Source organism: Ranitomeya imitator, chromosome 7 (genome assembly GCF_032444005.1).
Source record: "Ranitomeya imitator isolate aRanImi1 chromosome 7, aRanImi1.pri, whole genome shotgun sequence".
NCBI classification, from domain to species: Eukaryota; Metazoa; Chordata; class Amphibia; order Anura; family Dendrobatidae; genus Ranitomeya; species Ranitomeya imitator.
This window is the reverse complement of record NC_091288.1, coordinates 660,498-683,280: the sequence shown is the minus strand read 5'-3', so window position 1 is coordinate 683,280 and position 22,783 is coordinate 660,498. Positions and strand designations below refer to the sequence as shown.

The 22,783-nt window shown below is 47.3% G+C and overlaps 1 protein-coding gene across 1 annotated transcript in view; it reads right to left on the bottom strand.

Annotated features, from left to right (window-relative positions):
• Positions 1-22,783, bottom strand: part of ACTR3 (actin related protein 3) — a 48,020-nt gene that overhangs the window by 4,660 nt on the left and 20,577 nt on the right. The window contains exons 8-10 of the mRNA XM_069732549.1: positions 6,240-6,413; positions 5,994-6,086; positions 5,794-5,919 (exon numbers count right to left, since the gene is read on the bottom strand). Coding sequence (XP_069588650.1) covers positions 5,794-5,919; positions 5,994-6,086; positions 6,240-6,413 — 393 coding nt within the window. The remainder of the gene's footprint in view (positions 1-5,793; positions 5,920-5,993; positions 6,087-6,239; positions 6,414-22,783) is intronic.

Here is a 22,783-nt window from a genome sequence, read left to right as displayed (position 1 = left end):
CTCAGGGATTTTTGTTGCGGCACCATGGTATCCATACTCATGGCAGCGGCTTTATGGGTGCGGAGGAGGCGCTCAGGGATTTTTGTTGCGGCACCATGGTACCCATACTCATGGCAGCGGCTTTATGGGTGCGGAGGAGGCACTCAGGGATTTTTGTTGCGGCACCATGGTATCCATACTCATGGCAGTGGCTTTATGGGTGCGGAGGAGGCACTCAGGGATTTTTGTTGCGGCACCATGGTACCCATACTCATGGCAGCGGCTTTATGGGTGCGGAGGAGGCGCTCAGGGATTTTTGTTGCGGCACCATGGTACCCATACTCATGGCAGCGGCTTTATGGGTGCGGAGGAGGCACTCAGGGATTTTTGTTGCGGCACCATGGTATCCATACTCATGGCAGTGGCTTTATGGGTGCGGAGGAGGCACTCAGGGATTTTTGTTGCGGCACCATGGTACCCATACTCATGGCAGCGGCTTTATGGGTGCGGAGGAGGCACTCAGGGATTTTTGTTGCGGCACCATGGTACCCATACTCATGGCAGCGGCTTTATGGGTGCGGAGGAGGCGCTCAGGGCTTTTTGTTGCGGCACCATGGTATCCATACACATGGCAGCGGCTTTATGGGTGCGGAGGAGGCGCTCAGGGATTTTTGTTGCGGCACCATGGTACCCATACTCATGGCAGTGGCTTTATGGGTGCGGAGGAGGCGCTCAGGGATTTTTGTTGCGGCACCATGGTATCCATACTCATGGCAGCGGCTTTATGGGTGCGGAGGAGGCACTCAGGGATTTTTGTTGCGGCACCATGGTATCCATACTCATGGCAGTGGCTTTATGGGTGCGGAGGAGGCACTCAGGGATTTTTGTTGCGGCACCATGGTACCCATACTCATGGCAGTGGCTTTATGGGTGCGGAGGAGGCACTCAGGGATTTTTGTTGCGGCACCATGGTACCCATACTCATGGCAGTGGCTTTATGGGTGCGGAGGAGGCACTCAGGGATTTTTGTTGCGGCACCATGGTACCCATACTCATGGCAGCGGCTTTATGGGTGCGGAGGAGGCGCTAAGGGGTTTTTGTTGCAGCACCATGGTACCCATACTCATGGCAGTGGCTTTATGGGTGCGGAGGAGGCACTCAGGGATTTTTGTTGCGGCACCATGGTACCCATACTCATGGCAGCGGCTTTATGGGTGCGGAGGAGGCGCTCAGGGATTTTTGTTGCGGCACCATGGTACCCATACTCATGGCAGTGGCTTTATGGGTGCGGAGGAGGCACTCAGGGATTTTTGTTGCGGCACCATGGTACCCATACTCATGGCAGCGGCTTTATGGGTGCGGAGGAGGCGCTCAGGGATTTTTGTTGCGGCCTTGGGAGCAGCGCAGCGATAAACCAATTTTGGCATTTTGATTTTTTTTGGGGGTTGGGAACAGAAGGTAACAATATTTTTGCATTTTGATAGATCAGACTTTTCCCAGACCCAAAAAAAAAACAAAACAACAACCATTATCGTAACTGGAGGAGACAAACACTATTCCGTTAACCCCTTAATGCCCGGGCCAATTGTTACAATTCTGACCAGTGTCACTTTAGGAGGTCACACCTCTGGAACGCTCCACTGTATCCCACGGATTCTGACATTGCTTTTTCATGACATTTTGTACTTCATGTTAGTGGAAACATTTCTTCAATATGACTTGCGTTAATTTATAAAAAAAAAACAGAAGTTTGGCAAAAATGTTGAAAATTTTGCAGTTTTCAAACTTTATTTTTGTACCCCAAAATCAGTCATATCACACAAAATAGTTAATAAATAACATTTCCCACATGCCTACTTTACATCAGAACAATTTTGGATACATCATTTTTTTTGTTATGAAGTTATAAGGGTTAAAAGTTCACCAGCAATTTCTCATTTTTCCAACAAAATTTAGGGACCACCTCACATTTGGAGTTTGGGGGGGTCTATATGATAGAAAATACCCCACAAAGTGACACCATTCTAAAAACTACACCCCTAAAGGTTCGCAAAACCACATTCAAGAAGGTTATTAACCCTTCATGTGCCTCATGAGAACTAAACTTTCACAAAAAAAAAATGTACGCAAGACCCCAATTTTTTTATTTTCACAAGGGTATCAGGAGAAATTGTACAACAAATTTTGTGGCCCACTTTGTCCTGAGTACATGGATGCCCCGTATGTGGGGGAAAGCCACAGTTTGGGCGCATGGCAGGGCTCAGGAGGGAGGGAGCACAGTTTAGACTTTTTCAAAGCAAAATTGGTTGAATTTAATGGTGGCACCATGTCGTGTTTGGAGACCCTCTGATGTCCCTAAACAGAAGAAACCCCCAAATCTAACTCCAATACACCACTAACCCTAACTGCAAAGAATGGAGGAAAAAAAAAAAAGTACAAATTTTCTTTTTTTTACCTAAGCAGGGTTTGAGTTACTATTTTTTTAAATTTTGATCACTGTGATAGGGTCAAAGTGAACCAATAGGAAAAATCTATTGTTGCCGGCCGATCTCAGCGGACGCACTGCACATGCGCCCGCCATATTCTTCCGGGAAGATGACATGGTGGGCCGGGCGATGGAGCAGAAGGATCCGGGGAAGGAAGAGGAGGTACCGGGGGGCTCGGGGGACCCCACTATTCTTACCTCTTTTATGCTAGATCATATCAGAGGAAAGAGAAATTAATGGAAAACCAGACTTGCTTTTTTTTTATTGTCGTTATTTGGTGAATAATGGCGATCACGTGACGGGGGGGGCGGTAAAAACCGACCCAAATCATATTCTCTGGGGTCTCAGCTACCCCCACTAGCTAAGACCCAGGAGATTTTCCAATGCTGGGGGGCGCTATACACATTTCTCAGCGGCGTTAAAAAGTACGTACCCTTAAGTTAGAAGGCGTATCAGCGATCGTTAAGGGGTTAAGGTCACTTTACCACAGTGTTGCGGTATTCAGCGTTATTCCCGCTTTCCCACGAGGACTGGCCAGTGGTGGGACTCCACTGAAGAACCAACGGGAGCGCTCAGCATCTCTCCCCAGGTACGGACCTACCCCGGTACAGAACTCCTGACACCCTCCCCAGGCACAGAACCCCCACCTAGAACAGACCTACCTCCCTATAATACCCCCCCCCATGTACAGATAACATCCGCCACCCAACCCACCCCCTCCAGTACAGACCAGTGCTCCCCGCCCCACAGGTACAGACAATCCATCTCCAGAAGTCACTGAACATTACACTTAACAAAAAACTGACCGTCACATCCAAACATGAATAAGGTGTGAACAGGAGCTGAGAGTCACAGACTCAAATACAATGAAACAATCTTAATCTATGTTTGCATGTTATAGCGCTACAGAGTGCTGCCTTGTGTATACGAGTTGGTGGCTCCAGGTCAGCTCCTGTTCACACCTAGTCTATGTTTGCATGTTATAGCGCTACAGAGTGCTGCCTTGTGTATATGAGTTGGTGACTCCAGGTCAGCTCCTGTTCACACCTAGTCTATGTATACATGTTATAGCGCTACAGAGTGCTGCCTTGTGTATACCAGAGGTCCCCAACTCCAGTCCTCAAGGCCCACCAACAGGTCATGTTTTCAGGATTTCCTTTGCATTGCACAGGTGATGCAATTATTACCTGGGCAAGACTAAAGAAATCCTGAAAACATGACATGTTGGTGGGCCTTGAGGACTGGAGTTGGGGACCTCTGGTGTATACGAGTTGGTGGCTCCAGGTCAGCTCCTGTTCACACCTAGTCTATGTTTGCATGTTATAGCGCTACAGAGTGCTGCCTTGTGTATATGACTTGGTGGCTCCAGCTCAGCTCCTGTTCACACCTAGTCTATGTTTGCATGTTATAGCGCTATAGAGTGCTGCCTTGTGTATACGAGTTGGTGGCTCCAGGTCAGCTCCTGTTCACACCTAGTCTATGTATACATGTTATAGCGCTACAGAGTGCTGCCTTGTGTATACGAGTTGGTGACTCCAGGTCAGCTCCTGTTCACACCTAGTCTATGTTTGCATGTTATAGCGCTACAGAGTGCTGCCTTGTGTATATGAGTTGGTGGCTCCAGGTCAGCTCCTGTTCACACCTAGTCTATGTGTACATGTTATAGCTCTACAGAGTGCTGCCTTGTGTATATGACTTGGTGGCTCCAGGTCAGCTCCTGTTCACACCTAGTCTATGTTTGCATGTTATAGCGCTACAGAGTGCTGCCTTGTGTATATGAGTTGGTGACTCCAGGTCAGCTCCTGTTCACACCTAGTCTATGTGTACATGTTATAGCGCTACAGAGTGCTGCCTTGTGTATATGAGTTGGTGGCTCCAGGTCAGCTCCTGTTCACACCTAGTCTATGTGTACATGTTATAGCGCTACAGAGTGCTGCCTTGTGTATACGAGTTTGTGGCTCCAGGTCAGCTCCTGTTCACACCTAGTCTATGTTTGCATGTTATAGCGCTACAGAGTGCTGCCTTGTGTATACGAGTTGGTGGCTCCAGGTCAGCTCCTGTTCACACCTAGTCTATGTTTGCATGTTATAGCGCTACAGAGTGCTGCCTTGTGTATAAGAGTTGGTGGCTCCAGGTCAGCTCCTGTTCACACCTAGTCTATGTTTGCATGTTATAGCGCTACAGAGTGCTGCCTTGTGTATATGAGTTGGTGACTCCAGGTCAGCTCCTGTTCACACCTAGTCTATTTTTTTGCATGTTATAGCGCTACAGAGTGCTGCCTTGTGTATATGAGTTGGTGGCTCCAGGTCAGCTCCTGTTCACACCTAGTCTATGTTTGCATGTTATAGCGCTACAGAGTGCTGCCTTGTGTATAGGAGTTGGTGACTCCAGGTCAGCACCTGTTCACACCTAGTCTATGTTTGCATGTTATAGCGCTACAGAGTGCTGCCTTGTGTATATGACTTGGTGGCTCCAGGTCAGCTCCTGTTCACACCTAGTCTATGTTTGCATGTTATAGCCTACAGAGTGCTGCCTTGTGTATATGAGTTGGTGACTCCAGGTCAGCTCCTGTTCACACCTAGTCTATGTGTACATGTTATAGCGCTACAGAGTGCTGCCTTGTGTATATGACTTGGTGGCTCCAGGTCAGCTCCTGTTCACACCTAGTCTATGTTTGCATGTTATAGCGCTACAGAGTGCTGCCTTGTGTATATGAGTTGGTGACTCCAGGTCAGCTCCTGTTCACACCTAGTCTATGTGTACATGTTATAGCGCTACAGAGTGCTGCCTTGTGTATAGGAGTTGGTGGCTCCAGGTCAGCTCCTGTTCACACCTAGTCTATGTATACATGTTATAGCTCTACAGAGTGCTGCCTTGTGTATAGGAGTTTGTGGCTCCAGCTCAGCTCCTGTTCACACCTAGTCTATGTTTGCATGTTATAGCGCTACAGAGTGCTGCCTTGTGTATATGACTTGGTGGCTCCAGGTCAGCTCCTGTTCACACCTAGTCTATGTTTGCATGTTATAGCGCTGCAGAGTGCTGCCTTGTGTATAAAAGTTGGTGGCTCCAGGTCAGCTCCTGTTCACACCTAGTCTATGTATACATGTTATAGCGCTACAGAGTGCTGCCTTGTGTATAGGAGTTGGTGACTCCAGGTCAGCTCCTGTTCACACCTAGTCTATGTGTACATGTTATAGCGCTACAGAGTGCTGCCTTGTGTATATGAGTTGGTGACTCCAGGTCAGCTCCTGTTCACACCTAGTCTATGTTTGCATGTTATAGCGCTACAGAGTGCTGCCTTGTCTGTTTGACTAAACATTACACTGACCTTCAGCCGGCCGCCGCTCAGCTCCTCACTGAGCTTCAGCCGGGCATCCACCGTTCTTTTCAGGTCTCTCTGCAGACGCCGGCCAAAGTCCCTGAACATGGTGGAGCCGCCGGAGAGGACGATATTCTGTGCACACAAGCAGAAGGGTCAGTTACACAGCCGACTATAGGGGGCACAAGAGCAGAGGGGAGTAAAGTCACCTTATACAGGGGGCGGCGGACATCAATGGGGCAGTTCTGAATCACCTCATCCACCACTTCTGAGATCGGCTGCGTGAAATCTGGATTTGCGAACTACAAATATGACAGATTAGTGGGGAACACAAGGCCTCATAGATGAAGGAAAATGTCCCCTCCCCCATAGTAGTGCCCCCCCCATGCCCCAAGAATGGCCTCGTCCCCCTCCCCACCACCCTCAGCAGTATGAACCTTCTTTATAGCACAAACCTCAGGGTGGAAAAAGATTTCAGGGCCCAAAAACCTCTCATAACCGACATCGATGCAGAACTCCTTCTTGGAGATGGCGTTGACGCCGCTGAACTGCTTGATCCACTTGGCGCCATCCAGATCGTATTTACTGAATTCTTTCACCAAGTCCGGACACACATAGCTGAATCGTTCCTGTAATGAGCGGCCGAAACACAGGAGGGTGAGCGGTCTGAGGAGCAGTCAGCGATTATATACAGTGGCTTGCAAAAGTATTCACGCCCTTGGCTTTTCACTCATTTTGTTACATTACAACCTGTGAAAAATTATTTGTGTGATCTATCAGCACTAAATAGTCTAAGTTAGTGAAGTGAGAAAAATATAGGTTTAAATGAAATTTATGGGATCAAATAACTAAAAATTGGCATCTGCATATGTATTCACCCACTTTGAACCGAAGCCCCGAAAAATTTCAGGCGCAAGCAATTCCCTTCATAAGTCCCATTCTTAGTGACAGGACGTCCCCTTGTGTGAAATTTAAGTGTCACATCTGTCAGTGTGTACACTTTACCTTTACTGACAGGCCACAGAGGCTACAACACCATTAACAAGAGGCACCACTAACCTAACACCACCACGAAGACCAAGGACATCTCCAAACTACACCACGAAGACCAATGACATCTCCAAACTACACCACGAAGACCAAGGACATCTCCAAACTACACCACGAAGACCAAGGACATCTCCAAACTACACCACGAAGGCCAGAGATCTCCAAACTACACCACGAAGGCCAGAGATCTCCAAACTACACCACGAAGACCAAGGACATCTCCAAACTACACCACGAAGACCAAGGACATCTCCAAACTACACCACGAAGGCCAATGACATCTCCAAACTACACCACGAAGGCCAGAGATCTCCAAACTACACCATGAAGACCGAGGACATCTCCAAACTACACCACGAAGGCCAATGACATCTCCAAACTACACCACGAAGGCCAGAGATCTCCAAACTACACCACGAAGACCAAGGACATCTCCAAACTACACCACGAAGGCCAATGACATCTCCAAACTACACCACGAAGGCCAGAGATCTCCAAACTACACCACGAAGGCCAGAGATCTCCAAACTACACCACGCGTCAACTCTCCTAAGGAGACTATTAAACCAAGTAAGAAAAAACATTTTTTTTAAATATTAAAAAGGAATCTGTCAGGCCCCCCATTACGAAGAGCCACCAGTAGTTAGTAGTTGTCTGCATATGTAAGGACACTGCCTAGCAGTCTTGGTATTACATTACACACAAAGTCTTAGTTACTTACCGGTTACTTGCCCCCCAGGACAGGAAACAGACAGGCTAGAAGGGCGGCACCTCTCCCCTGCATCAGATTGATTACGGGCATGAGGGGACCGCCAATCGTTATAATAAAAACATAAAACCACCAACGCCACAACCTAAAGGCGTGGAAACAACGATAGCAAAAGGAGTGCTCACCCACATGTGATGGGAGGGAATAAGAGTGTTGTCAAGGGTACCGAAAAAGCCACCTTTTCCCGGTAAGTAACTAAGATTATCGATCACACATGACAGCACCATGAGAGATTTACAGAGAGAAATAATCTAGGGAGGGATCACAGACTGGAGCACCGGGCACAAAGGTGGGGTCAGAGGATGCACCCATATCCAATCTATAATGCCTATAGTAGTTAGAGGACCAGGTTGATGCCTTACAGATGCCTTCCATCGAGATATCTGATCTCTCCGCCCAAGAGCATGCCACCGCCTGGGTAGTGAGAGCCTTCAAACCTTCTGGGACCACCTTGCCGAGAGGGCTAGGGAAATGGCCTCCATAATCCACCTAGCAATTGTGGGTTTGAGTCTACACACCCTTCTAGCACACACCTTTCTAGCACCCTGGAAGGAAATAAACAACAATCTATCCTTTCTCCAGTCTTTTGCTGCGGACAGACAACTAACTTCCAAAAGTATGCAGTCTTTCCTCCTTCTGGGTTAGAAAAGGAGGAGAGGATGACTCCTTGTTGACTATGGAACAGAGACGACACTTTGGGAAGGTAGGCTGGTTCTGGCTTAAAGACCACCCTATCTAGGATTTGGGTGAACGGTGGGGCTATAGAAAGAGCTTGAATATCACGGACTCTTGTGTCAATGCTACCAGCAGGGTTGTTTTGAGTGAAAGCCTTAAGGGATGCAGATTCCATGGGATCAAAAGAGCCATCTGTTAAGGTTGTCAGGACCAAATTTAAGTCTGACAGTACAAAATTTCCTTTAGATGTGGGCCTAGATCTTAATTATGCTTTTATAAATTGTGACAACCAATAATTACCAGCCAGATCATAGCTGTACAGTGCCCAGAGAGCCATCACCTGTACTTTTAGGGTACTATTGGACAATCGCAACTCATGGCCCCTCTGCAAAAACTCCAAAATCTTCCCCACCGGTGCCCCCTCTTCGACCCTAGAACCTGAAGAAAATAAAAACTTACTCCCAGTCCTAGCATATATCCTGGTCGTCACTGCCTTCCTACTCTGAAGCAGAGTGGGAATGAGATTTGGGGAAAAATCTCTCTCCCCCAACAGTGCCCTTTCAAATTCCACGCCGTCAAGTGTAGGTTGGCTGCTTATGGCCCCGAGAAAGCAGATTCGGCACCTCTGGAAGAACCCATGGATAGGACAGACATTCTTTTTTTAACTCAAATAGATTTTTATTAAAAAATAACATAAGGATACAATCTTTTCAGAAGACATTTAATTTCAAATAAGACAACCCAAGTAACCCATAACAAGACTTGCCCCCCGTAGACAGCTCGTATTGACATCTCAATATTCCCCATCCCTAGTTAATAGAGGTTTATTGCAATGTTTCATCTCAAAGTAGCGCAAGAGGGTATATACCCTCAGACAGTTTCTCAAGACCTTTCCCAATGGTTTCAACATCCCTAACCATACTCCAGCCATGGCGTCCACAATTTTTCATATTGGGCAGCTTTCTCCCTCTTGCTATAAACTCCCTTCTCCAGTTTAATGACATGTTTCACTTGTTTGATGAACTCTCCCCTAGTCGGCGGCTCCTCCCTTATCCATTATATATTGTGATCACCTTCCTGGCCATGTAAAGTAGTCTACAATTGACTCCTTCAAAGCATTATCCACCACCATCTCCTCCACATACCCCATAAGGCACACCACCGGCTCCCTTGGAATCACATATGCCCCCTCAATTCGACTCAGGACCACTATCCAAAAAGAGGCCAGTCTTGAACATGTCAACATTATATGATCTATCCCTGCACTATCATTCCTGGACCAGGGATATTCTGAAGGTCTCAGGCCAGCTTTAAATAGGACGTCCGGAGACTTTGTAACAGAGCTGCGACAGCCTACTCTGCTCACTCAGCGACAATCTCAGTACCCATTCCAGAACGGATTCCCACGTGTCATCCTCCAAGTGGCCCAACTGCCTCTTAGCCCTGGCTTTAATTGGAAATCTGAGTAGAAAGGTATGCAACAAGTCCCCATATAGAGAGGACATTACCCCTCTTGTGGTCCCATTCCCACATATATAATCCAGCACAATGTCCCCCTGAATAGTGAGACCTCCGCCCCTGCCCTGAGCTATGCATGCGTGTTTCATCTGCACATATTGGAAGACTCCTGTATCCTGGAGCCCAAATTCCAATTTTAACTGTGGAAAATGTTTCCGCACCTGCTGATCTAGCAGCTGATAAGACGTACTGTATGCCTTTGGCCTGCCATTCTTTCAAACACTACAAAGCCATAAATTCTGGTAGATTATTATTCCATATTGGTGAAAACCGGGTCAAACAAGTGACCCCACGAATTTGTTTAATCTTCCCTCACAATCTATGTATCAGAAACTGTAGGATATGTTTTCCCCAGAGACCCATCCTCTAGACATTGGACCACAGGACATCTATTCGTTAATTTTTCAAGTGCATGTTGTATGGCATTGGAAGTCGCCTCATGTGCCCAGCGCCTTAAATGCTGACACTGGGCTGCAAGAAGATATATTCCAGGATTGGGCAAAGCCAATCCCCCCCATCATCCTTGGGACGCTGTAGAGTCTCCTACCTAATACGGGGATGCCGTTTCCCCCAGACCAAGTTCCTAAATAATGAATTAATTTGTTTAAATTTCCCCTGAGGTATCCATATGGGCGCATTGTGTAGTACATATAGTATTTTGGGCATTGGAATCATTTTAATAAGATTAACTCGACCCACCACCGATAGGTTCAGCTTATTCCAAGCACCCACCTTTGCTTTAAGTATCCCCACTATGGGGGTCAATTTTTTATGCAAACCGTCTTCAATCGGCAATGATATCCATATCCCCAGATACGTAAATTGTTCCATTACTTTAAGTCTGCCCCCTTGTACCTCACTGTTTATTTCATCAACAGGTCCATCTATAATAAGTAAGTGTGACTTACTCCAGTTAATCGTCAACCCCGACAGCCCAAACCCTCAGTAATGTGGACAGCGTTTCTCAAAGATGCCTGTGGATCACTTCGGAACAACAAGATATCGTCTGCGGAAAGCGCTATTTTTTCTTCTATCGTTCCGTATGTAAATCCCGAGACCTCCGTAGACTGTCGGATTTTTGCGGCCAACGGTTCCACAGCCAAAGCAAATAGAGGGGAGAGCCGGCACCCCCGCCTGGTTCCTCTATGCAATGCCATTGTTTGACACAACACCCCATTCACCCAGATTCTAGCTAATGGTTGTGCATATAGTATTTGGACCCATGATATAAATTGCGGTCCAAATCCCACAACACAAAACCTGCCATAAATATCCCCATTCTACACTGTCAAATGCCTTATGGGCATTTAACGATGCAATAACCTTCTGACCAGAGTTGTCAGCAAGTAACTGCACATTTAGGAAAAGCCTTCTCAAACTGACAGGCATTGATCCATCAGGCATAAAGCCAGATGATTTGGATGTATCAGCTTGGAAATGACACCCGTCAGGCGACTCGCCAACACCCTGGCCAGAAGTTTGACATCTGTTGTAAGGAGCGAGATTGGTCTGTATGACTCGGGCATTCGTAGATCTTATCATCCTTTGCTAGTACCACTATTATGGCCGCTCTCATAGATGCTGGTAATCTCCCTCTATTCTTCGCCTCTTCCAGCACCGTCCTAAGTTTGGGAATTAGCACCTCTTCCATCCCTTTAATAATTTCTACTGGTAGCCCATCCCCTCCTGGTGCCTTACTCTTTGCCACAGACCCCAACGCCCTACTTAACTCCTCATCCGAGATAGGCACCTCCAAACTTTCCCAGTCATCATCCTCCAATCTGGGACGTCTCACCCCTCCAGGAATGCCACAATGTCCTCAACCAATGTTCCCGCCAGAGGGGAGTATAAATCATTATAGAATTCGGTAAAAATATTCAAGATATCCAAATTATCCGACATCTTCGTGCCATCCCAAGAATTCAAAGAATGGACATGTGAATTACCCCTCTGGGCCGAAGCCACCAGCGATAACATATGACCCACCTTTTCCCCCATCCTGATAAGCCAGCTGCTGACATTCCCTCTTCCTCTCTGCCTGTTCTTCACATCCTCCTGAGCTTCCCGTAATCTTCTTGTGGCCTCTTGGGTGTTCAGTGTAACCACCTCATCCTCCACCTTCCTTAGCTTCTCCATAGTTTCTTTCTGTTTCGATCTCGACTTACGTCTGCTAATGTCTCTAAAGAGCAATCCTCAAGTGTGCTTTCCTAGCGTCCCAAACAGATATGTCAGCACTTCCTTCATTAATGAAGCAGGGTGAAATTTCCACTCCCCCCTATGTCCGGCTCGTGCCGCCACCGACCGCAATTCTACCTCAATCGGACGATGGTCTGAAACAGCTCGAGACATATTTCACATCCCTTATGCTACGTTCACATTTACGTTGTTGGGCGCAGCGTCGTCGACGGATACCGACGCATGTATCCCCATCTTTAACATGGGGGGCGCATGGACACGTGCCAGTATGCGTTGTACAACGCATGCGTCATTTGGGGGCACCAGACAGGGCACACCCGACGCTACATGTAGCATTTTCCCTGCGCCAAATTTCCTGTACTTTCCTATTTTAGGACAACGCATGCATAAAAAAACGCTGCGTTGTGTATATGCGTTTTGGGTTGCGTCGACGACGCTGCGCCCAACAACGCAAATGTGAACGTAGCATTACCATCGAGTCCAACATCCTATTTCCAAGGGCCATATCTATCGTGGACAAGGTGTCATGTGCTGGACAGTAGCATGAATATCCCCTCTCCCCAACATGTCTTACCCTCCATAAATCAGCCAGCCCTATTTCTTGAATGTATGTACCAAAGGCAGTGATATGGCTCCGAGTCCTATTCGGAGTGTTTTTGTTTTTATCCCAGAATTCGCCACATATATTAAAATCTCCAATAATTAAAAGTGGAATTCCTCCCCCCTACGTCCGGTCAGTTCCATCACCTCCCGTATCTTCCTACTAGAGTAAGGGGGTCGGATGTACATGGCCGCCACACACCAAACATTCTACATATCACAACTACATAATGTCCATCCGTGTCAACATGCAGCTCCACCTCATACTGTGTACATGAAAGGATCAAGACCGACACTCCCCCTGAGTAATTGGAAAAGGCAGAATGATATATTGCGTAGAAACTGGATACAGAAAGCATATCAACCTTCTCCTTCACAATGTGTTTAAAGCAAGCATATCACTGAGGCCTTCTGATCCCGTGCATATTGGAGAACCACCGCCCGTCTGGTCCTGTCTGCCAGGCCTCTCACATTCCAACTGAGTATTTTAATACGTTCCCCCATTACACCACTTTGTAAACTGTAAGTCATCCTTCCTTTCCAACACGAGCTGTTCATCCCTCCCCCTTCCCCAACCTTCTAACTCCCACATCCCTCCCCAGAACATACTCTTCTACCACTCATCGAGAGTGGGACTCCTGCCCAGTACAAACGCTTTCCAGGAATTAGTCTCAACTAGTCCTCTGCTTTGTAATCCCACAATGAGCATTCCTCCGCACTCCTTCTTAATAATAATTTTTATTTACATAGCGCCAACATATTCCGCAGCACTTTACAATAAGCGGGGACATGTACAGACAATAAATTCAGTACAAGGTAAGACAATTTAAACAGTGACATTAGGGGTGAGGTCCCTGCTCGCAAGCTTACAATCTACAAGGAAATGGGGGGACAATAGGTGAAAAGTGCTTGTTGTTATTACAGGTCTGGCAATTATAATAGGGATTTTCATATGAAGCTGCATGATCCGGTCATCAGCCCGTGTGTTTAAGTGCAATAGTCAAGTATCAAGTGCATTTATCGTGTGCATGGAGGGTGTGGAGACAGATGAATAGTAGGGGGCAGATTCAGAGTAATATTTGGAAGGAGGGAACCCACCCGCCTCCCGCCATATTATGATCATCACACCGTATCAACATCTTAAGCCACTCTAAACCATAAACAGTATAAAAATAATGCAATTCACAGCCACATTTCACCGTCCCGGCTTCTCCTCCTTTCATGGTCTCCTTTTGCCGCATCTTAAAGCATATTGTATAGTATAATCACATTTAGCACCATAAGGGTTCAACCAAACAAGTACAGAACCCACACACAAGACTCAATCCCCATCTTCAAGTATGTGGTGAAAAGTCGCATCCACACGGCTGTTGATCCTCAGTCTCCTTTGGCCTGTAAGTTCTCAGCGTTGAGGTCTATCCACTGCGTAACGTCCTCTGGTGTTAGAAACAAGTGAGCACTGTCCAAGGCCGCTACCCGTAGCCTCGCAGGAAACATCATGGAGTATCGCACGCCCAGTTCCCTTACACGTCTCCTAATACCGGTAAAGATCATCCTCTGCTTCTGGACTGCAGCAGAATAGTCCGGATATATGGCAATCCTCTGTCCACTAATTGTGAGGTCTTCTAGGTCCCTGGCTTTCCTCAGGATAATGTCCCGATCCCTATAATTAAGGATCTTTGCAGTCATGGTGCAGGGATTAGACCCAGGGGCCGGAGGCTGTGGTGGAACCCTATGAGCTCTTTCTACTGCAAAGACTTGTCAGTGGCGCATTTCCAAACTTCTCCCTCAGCCAGCTTTCCATAAAATCAGTAGGGCGCCTCCCCTCCATTGTTTCGGGTATTCCCACCATCCGGAGATTGTTCCTTCGGGATCTATTCTTAAGATCCTCATTTCTTGCAGCCAGTTCTGACAGTTGTTGTACAAACTTCCTTCCAGCTTTCGGACTACATGGTCTTCTGTGGTGCTCACCCTCTCGGTGTGTGTGACAGAGCATGAAGGGACACCAGGCCGATGATCAGTCCAACGGGATTTATTGAGACAGGGAACATAGAACGTAAAATATCAATAGCGTTTCAGAGTCCACACCAAGAGGGGAACAATTCCGGGGGCGCCACCCGGTAATCCGACGCCAGGGAAAAGAGAAAATCCTGGGATAAGTTCAATGGACCCAACCGATGAGGGACATCACACCATTCCACGTGGCAGCTTTTAACTCTCCACACACGGGCACCAGGATCTCACCTCAGCAACAGATCCTAGCCCGTCAGCACCCAACTGCCTGGACCAACCATGTGTCTATTGTTCTGTGTCCTGAGATCCACCCCCATGGGGGAGGGCTCCCACCTACTTTTGACTATGTGGCCAACTTAAGAAATTTCCAGAAGCTACAAGCTTGTGTTGGATAAGGCCGGGGTCACAGTAGAGAGGAATACGGGCGTATGAGAGGCGCATAAACAACGCATTGCACACGGACCAATGATTCTCTATGGGGCAGCTCCTATCTGTCGTATATTTCTCAGCCGTATTTTTCGGGCTGAGAAAATCGCAGCATGCTGCCTCCATGCACCGCTGGTACTCGGCATTAGCTTTTGCCGCCACTGCCCTCCTCTCGTGCATACCTCCTCAGCTTGGCAGCTACCTCCATGCACCCCTGGTACTCGGCATTAGCTTTTGCAGCCACTTCCCTCCTCTCATGCATACCTCCTCAGCTTGGCAGCTACCTCCATGCACCCCTGGTACTCGGCATTAGCTTTTGCCGCCACTTCCCTCCTCCCGTGCATACCTCCTCAGCTTGGCAGCTGCCTCCATGCAGCCCTGGTACTCGGCATTAGCTTTAGCCGCCACTTCCCTAGCAGCCGCGCCATCTTGGATGCTAACTCCATCTCCCGCACCCTTCTGTCTCCTCCGCAGCATCTCCGCTCACCGTGAGTACAGGTCGAAGTCCGCCGATGCCTGGACCCTTCAGCCGTCCTCTGGAGCTTACCAGGGACAACTCATGTATGGCTGTGCAGGATTATAGCAGGTTTTCCCAGCGGGAGATCTCTCCTGTGCGTCCACTCATGTCCAGCTAGGACACGCCAGGATAGACATTCTTAGCCACAAAAAGCATGGTCTTTTGGGCAAGAAGGGGGCAATCAACAACCGTTGCCCGGTCCTCCCCAATTTTACTTATGACCAGTGGGATCAAAGCTATTTGAGGGAAGGCTTCTGACGGGCTGAAATCCCAGGGGGCCAGGAATGCATCTACTACTAGGGGATCCTCTCTGGGGTCCATGGAACAAAAACATCACTTTTCTGTTTAGTCTGCTAGCAAAAAGGTCTATGACCGGGAGACACCACATCCAAAATATCGGATATCCTGACTCAGGTCCCACTCCCCTTGCCTTAGATGATTGCGACTTAAATCCACCTTGGCGTTTTCCTTCCCCTTTATACGCAGAGGTGTCAGGAAGAGGAGATGACCCTCAGCTAGCCGAAATAAACTGTCTCCTTCAAAGGTTTGGAACGACTTCCCCTTGACCATTTATATAAGCCACTGATAGTTCCAGAGGACCCCGACATGCTGGCCTTGTAGGGATACAAGAAATGTACTGTAGTTTTCAGACCATAAGACATAGTGTTCTGACCATAAGACGCACCCCAAATTTGCAGAAGGAAAATAGGGAAAGAAAATCAGTGTGAAATGGAGGTCCGCCTTACACTCCGAATTCAGTTTACTGGGGGGTGTTTGGTGGTCCCAGACTGGTGCAGCAGGTTCGTGGTGCTTAGTGGTGCGGGGGCGAATGAGATAAGGTACATGCACACAACAGGGATTACCCAAACAATCTTTGATTACAAAAAAGCTTTATTACAGAACCAGGAATACACACATGTAAAAAACAGTTCAAAATCCCTTAGGGATAATTCACATAGAATCAGATCCACAATAAAGGACATAATACCCATAAGTACGCCTAGGCGAAAAGTGGCAACAGTTAAAGATGACAAAACCAACACACCTGCGGACTAAAAAGACAATGCTTGTCGTAAACAAACTGACAACACAATGTGTACAGCTGGACAAAGAAACATAAAATGTCCTAGGTTGAATGTGTACAGTAACACAATTTGTCCTGCAAGGTGGTTGTTATAAAAAAGTATGGTCCCAATAGAGCGGGGTCCCAATCAGCCACTATGAGTGTCGGAAGGCGTGGGCCTGTGTATCCCTTTACTGGCCTGTGTGCTGGGGCGACCATCTGACTGGCAGGGTTAAGTATCGACTGTTTGACATATCAATTTAACTTATCTAACTGGTCTCTTGCCCAGTCAGGGGCGGATCCCCCGCACCACCAGGCTGGGAAGGGAGTGCGATCATCGCCCTGCAGCGTCGGACCACCGCAGAATCACCCGACTCCTGCTGCCCCACACTGTTTGTAAGTATATTCCGACTAAAACGCACCCCCATTTTCCCACTCCTGCACCACCTCCCTAGATGAGCTCCCTACCACCCCGTGGGGCTCACCTCGGGGCAACAAGTTGTGTGATTGACAACCCAGAGAGCCTCCTGGACATGTTAGATCCATTTAACCACTACCGAAAGGCTTTCATTGCCCAAGGGGGTGGCATCATCCTGCCTTCCAGGTGACCCCTAAGGGAAGAATTCGGGAGCGGAATTGGGCCCCCATAACTGCCGGAAAGCACAAGGTCAAAGAACCCAAGAGGGACAGGGAAGGCATTTCTGTAGCTTTTTTTCCCTCACCTGCCACTGAACCTTTTTAAATTTAGACACTGAGGTGACACTCCTGCACTTCCGAGTTCAACATGAGCCCAAGAAATTCCTGAATTTTCAGGGTCAGTCACCAGCTCAGGCCCTCGGGGGTGGCCATCACCTCCTCTAGCTACAGATTTGCCTACCACAAGGAAACACCAGGGTTACTTACTGGTAACAGGTTTTTCCGGAACCCATGACGGCACACCTGAGAGAGGGGATCCGCCCAGCCAGGACAGTAAACCCTACTGAAAATAAAAGGGCGGTACCTCTCCCTCGCTTCAGTTGGTTTTCAGAGCATGAGAGGCCCCCCTGGTTAGTACACATGGCAATCCAACACCACATCATATTAACTAAAAAAGCACCCAAAACAATAGTGCACACCGAAAAGGTGATAAGGGGGGGAATATACAGGTGCCGTCATGGGTTCCGGAAAAACCTGTTACCAGTAAGTAACCCTGGTGTTTTCCCTTCCCCCATGACGGCACACCTGAGAGACTTTTGTAGAATGAAACCTTAGGGAGGGACCACCGCTTGGAGTACCCTTCTACCAAAGGTTAGGTCAGCAGAGGAGGAAAGGTCTAGCCGGTAGTGCTTGAAAAAAGTTGAGGGTGAGGACCAGGTAGCAGCCTTGCAAATTTGATCAATTGATACCTCAGCCTTCTCCGCCCAGGAGGTAGCCATGGCTCTGGTAGAGTGAGCCTTGATGCCTTCAGGAACCGGAGTGCCACCCGCAGAGTAGGATAAACTAATGGCCTCCCTAATCCATCTAGCAATAGTACTTTTAGCTACCCCACACCCTCTTTTGCTACCCTGAAAGGCTATGAATAGGGTTTGGTCTTTCCTCCACTGACTAGTCATAGATATGTACTGTAACATAGATCTTCTCACATCTAGCATGTGGAACTTTTGTTCCCCTGGATTTTTGGGATTACTACAGAAAGATGGTAAGGTAATCTCTTGACTCCTATGGAACTTTTGAACCACCTTGGGGAGATAAGCCGGGTCTGGTCTTAGAACGATCCTGTCATCAAAAACCTGAGTATAAGGAGGGGATATTGACAGGGCTTGCAAATCACTTACTCTACGTGCCGATGTTAGGGCTACTAGAAGAACTGTTTTAAGGGTAAGTAACTTGGGTGATAACTCCTGTAAGGGCTCGAAAGGGTGTTTAGTTAGAGCTTCTAAGACCAAATTTAGATCCCAAGGAGGGATTTTTGGGATAACGACCGGCCGAGATCTACTGCAAGATTTTATGAATCGTGAAACCCATCTATTTGAGGCAAGATTACAGTTATACAGGGCCCCCAAGGCTGAAACCTGAACTTTAAGGGTGCTGGTTGCTAACCCAAGATGTAATCCTGCTTGCAGAAATTCTAGAATAGGACCCACTGGAGCCACCTCCCCCAATGGTTCACCCAGGAAGTCAAGAAATTTTTTCCATGTCCTACCATAGATTCTAGAAGTTATGGGTTTTCTGCTTTTCAACAGGGTGGAGATTAAACCTGGTGAGAATCCATGGCGACTTAGTAACGCCCTCTCAAATTCCAGGCTGCCAGATGGAAGCCCTTCACCTGAGAGTGGGTTACTGGGCCCTGGGTTAGTAGGTCCGGAATTTCTGGCAAAATCCATCGATCTGTTACCGACATCTGTCTTAGAAGGGAGAACCATGGGTTGGGATCATCACTATCGGGGGGAATGCGTAGGCCAGAGAAAACTTCCAAGGTATTAGTAGGGCATCTATTGCGAAGGGATGTTCTCTTGGATTCAAGTAGCAGAATTTTCTGACTTTTTTGTTGTGAGAATTGGCAAACAAGTCTATTTCTGGTGAGCCCCAGGCTTGGACTATTTGTTGAAATATCTGGGGGTTTAAGGACCACTCCTGTTGTGAATTCTGTGGCTGAATTCACTTCTGTGGTCACAAGTGGTATTGCAGTCTCTGGGCTTCCTCCCTCAGGTGTTTTGGTGAGCTCGTTGGCTGCCTTGCTATTTAGCTCCACCTGAGTCTGTCTTCCTTGCTCCTTGTCAATGTTCCAGTGTTGGATCTGAGCTACTGCATCTTTCCTTGGGCCTGCTGCTCTGCTAGATAAGTGCTTCTAGTTTGTTTTCTGTTTTTTTCTGTCCAGCTTGCTATTATCTTTTGCTGGAAGCTCTGAGAAGCAAAGGGGTGCACCGCCGTGCTGTTAGTTCGGCACGGTGGGTCTTTTTGCCCCTTTGCGTGGTTTTCGTTTTAGGGTTTTTTGTAGACTGCATAGTTCTCTTTGCTATCCTCGCTCTGTCTAGAATATCGGGCCTCACTTTGCTGAATCTATTTCATTCCTACGTTTGTCTTTTCATCTTGCTAACAGTCATTATATGTGGGGGGCTGCCTATTCCTTTGGGGTATTTCTCTGAGGTAAGTCAGGCTTGTATTTCTATCTTCAGGCTAGTCAGCTCCTCAGGCAGTGCCGAGTTGCATAGGTAGTGATAGGCGCAATCCACTGCTGCTTATAGTTGTGTGAGGATAGATCAGGTACTGCAGTCTACAGAGATTCCACGTCTCAGAGCTCGTCCTATTGTTTTTGGTTATTGCCAGATCTCTGTATGTGCGCTGATTACTGCACGCTGTGTTGCCTGATTGCCAGCCATAACAGTACAAGGAGCCACACCAATGATTTCCAATAGAGGGAAAAAAGAAATCCTGACAGCATTTTTTTTTCTTAGCTCTGTCTTCAGTCTTTTTTTTCCCCTAGACATTAGAGTGCTTCAGGACACAGCTGTGGACATGGATATTCAGGCTCTGTGCTCCTCAATGGATAATCTCGTTGTAAATGTACAAAAGATTCAAGATACTATTGATCAGAAATCGATGCTAGAACCAAGAATTCCGATTCCTGATTTGTTTTTTGGTGACAGAACTAAGTTCCTGAGCTTCAGAAATAATTGTAAGCTATTTTTGGCCTTGAAACCTCATTCTTCTGGTAATCCTATTCAACAGGTTTTGATTATTTCTTTTTTGCGCGGCGACCCACAGGACTGGGCGTTTTCTCTTGCACCAGGAGATTCTGCATTGAGTAATGTTGATGCATTTTTCCAGGCGCTGGGATTGCTTTACGATGAGCCTAATTCAGTGGATCAGGCTGAGAAAAATCTGCTGGCTTTATGCCAGGGTCAGGATGATGTAGAAGTATATTGTCAGAAATTTAGGAAGTGGTCTGTACTCACTCTGTGGAATGAATCTGCACTAGCGGCTTTGTTCAGAAAGGGTCTCTCTGAAGCTCTTAAGGATGTAATGGTGGGATTTCCTATGCCTGCTGGTTTGAATGAGTCTATGTCCTTGGCCATTCAGATCGGTCATCGCTTGCGCGAGCGTAAATCTGTGCACCATCTGGCGGTATTGTCTGAGAGTAAACCTGAGCCTATGCAGTGCGACAGGACTATGACTAAAGTAGAACGGCAAGAACACAGACGTCTGAACAGACTGTGTTTCTATTGTGGTGATTCTACTCATGCTATTTCTAATTGTCCTAAACGCACTAGGCGGTTCGATAGCTCTGCCGTTATTGGTACTGTACAGTCCAAATTCCTTTTGTCCATTACCTTAATGTGCTCTTTGTCATCGTATTCTGTCATGGCGTTTGTGGATTCAGGCGCTGCCCTGAATCTGATGGATTTGGATTATGCTAAACGTTGTGGATTTTTCTTGGAGCCTTTGCGGTGTCCTATTCCGTTGAGAGGAATTGATGCTACACCTTTGGCCAAGAATAAGCCTCAGTACTGGGCCCAGCTGACCATGTGCATTGCTCCTGCACATCAGGAAGTTATTCGCTTTCTGGTACTGCATAATTTGCATGATGTGGTCGTGTTGGGGTTGCCATGGCTACAAACCCATAATCCAGTATTGGATTGGAACTCTATGTCGGTAACCAGCTGGGGTTGTCAGGGAGTACATGGTGATGTTCCATTTTTGTCTATTTCGTCATCCATTCCTTCTGACATCCCAGAGTTCTTGTCGGACTTTCAGGATGTATTTGAAGAGTCCAAGTCTGATGCCCTACCTCCGCATAGGAATTGTGATTGTGCTATCGATTTGATTCCTGGTAGTAAATTCCCTAGGGGTCGTTTATTTAATTTGTCCGTACCTGAACACACCGCTATGCGCAGTTATGTGAAGGAGTCCCTGGAGAAGGGACATATTCGCCCATCGTCGTCACCATTGGGAGCAGGGTTCTTTTTTGTAGCCAAGAAGGATGGTTCGCTAAGACCGTGTATTGATTACCGCCTTCTTAATAAGATCACTGTTAAATTTCAGTATCCCTTGCCATTGATTTCTGACTTGTTTGCTCGGATTAAGGGGGCTAGTTGGTTTACTAAGATTGATCTTCGTGGTGCGTATAATCTGGTGAGAATCAGGCAGGGAGATGAATGGAAAACGGCATTTAATACGCCCGAGGGTCATTTTGAGTATCTGGTGATGCCGTTCGGACTTGCCAATGCTCCATCTGTTTTTCAGTCTTTTATGCATGACATTTTCCGTGAGTATCTGGATAAATTCTTGATTGTTTACTTGGATGACATTTTGATCTTCTCAGATGATTGGGAGTCTCATGTGAAGCAAGTCAGAATGGTTTTCCAGGTACTGCGTGCTAATTCCTTGTTCGTGAAGGGATCAAAGTGTCTCTTCGGTGTGCAGAAAGTTTCATTTTTGGGGTTCATCTTTTCCCCTTCTACTATCGAGATGGATCCGGTTAAGGTTCAGGCCATCCAGGATTGGACTCAGCCGACATCTCTAAAAAGTCTGCAGAAATTCCTGGGCTTTGCTAATTTTTATCGTCGCTTCATCTGTAATTTTTCTAGCATTGCCAGACCATTGACCGATTTGACCAAGAAGGGTGCTGATTTGGTTAATTGGTCTTCTGCTGCCGTGGAAGCTTTTCAGGAGTTGAAGCGTCGTTTTTGCTGTGCCCCTGTGTTGCGTCAACCTGATGTTTCTCTTCCGTTCCAGGTCGAGGTTGATGCTTCTGAGATTGGTGCAGGGGCGGTTTTGTCACAGAGAGGTTCTGGTTGCTCAGTGTTCAAACCATGTGCTTTCTTTTCCAGGAAATTTTCTGCTGCTGAGCGTAATTATGATGTGGGCAACCGAGAGTTGCTGGCCATGAAGTGGGCATTCGAGGAGTGGCGTCATTGGCTTGAGGGTGCTAAGCATCGCGTGGTGGTTTTGACTGATCATAAGAACCTTACTTATCTTGAGTCTGCCAAGCGCTTGAATCCTAGACAGGCCCGTTGGTCGTTATTTTTTGCTCGTTTTGATTTTGTGATTTCATACCTTCCGGGCTCTAAAAATGTGAAGGCGGATGCTCTGTCTAGGAGTTTTGTGCCCGACTCTCCGGGGTTGTCTGGGCCGGCGAGTATCCTCAAGGAGGGAGTCATTGTGTCTGCCATCTCCCCTGATTTGCGAAGAG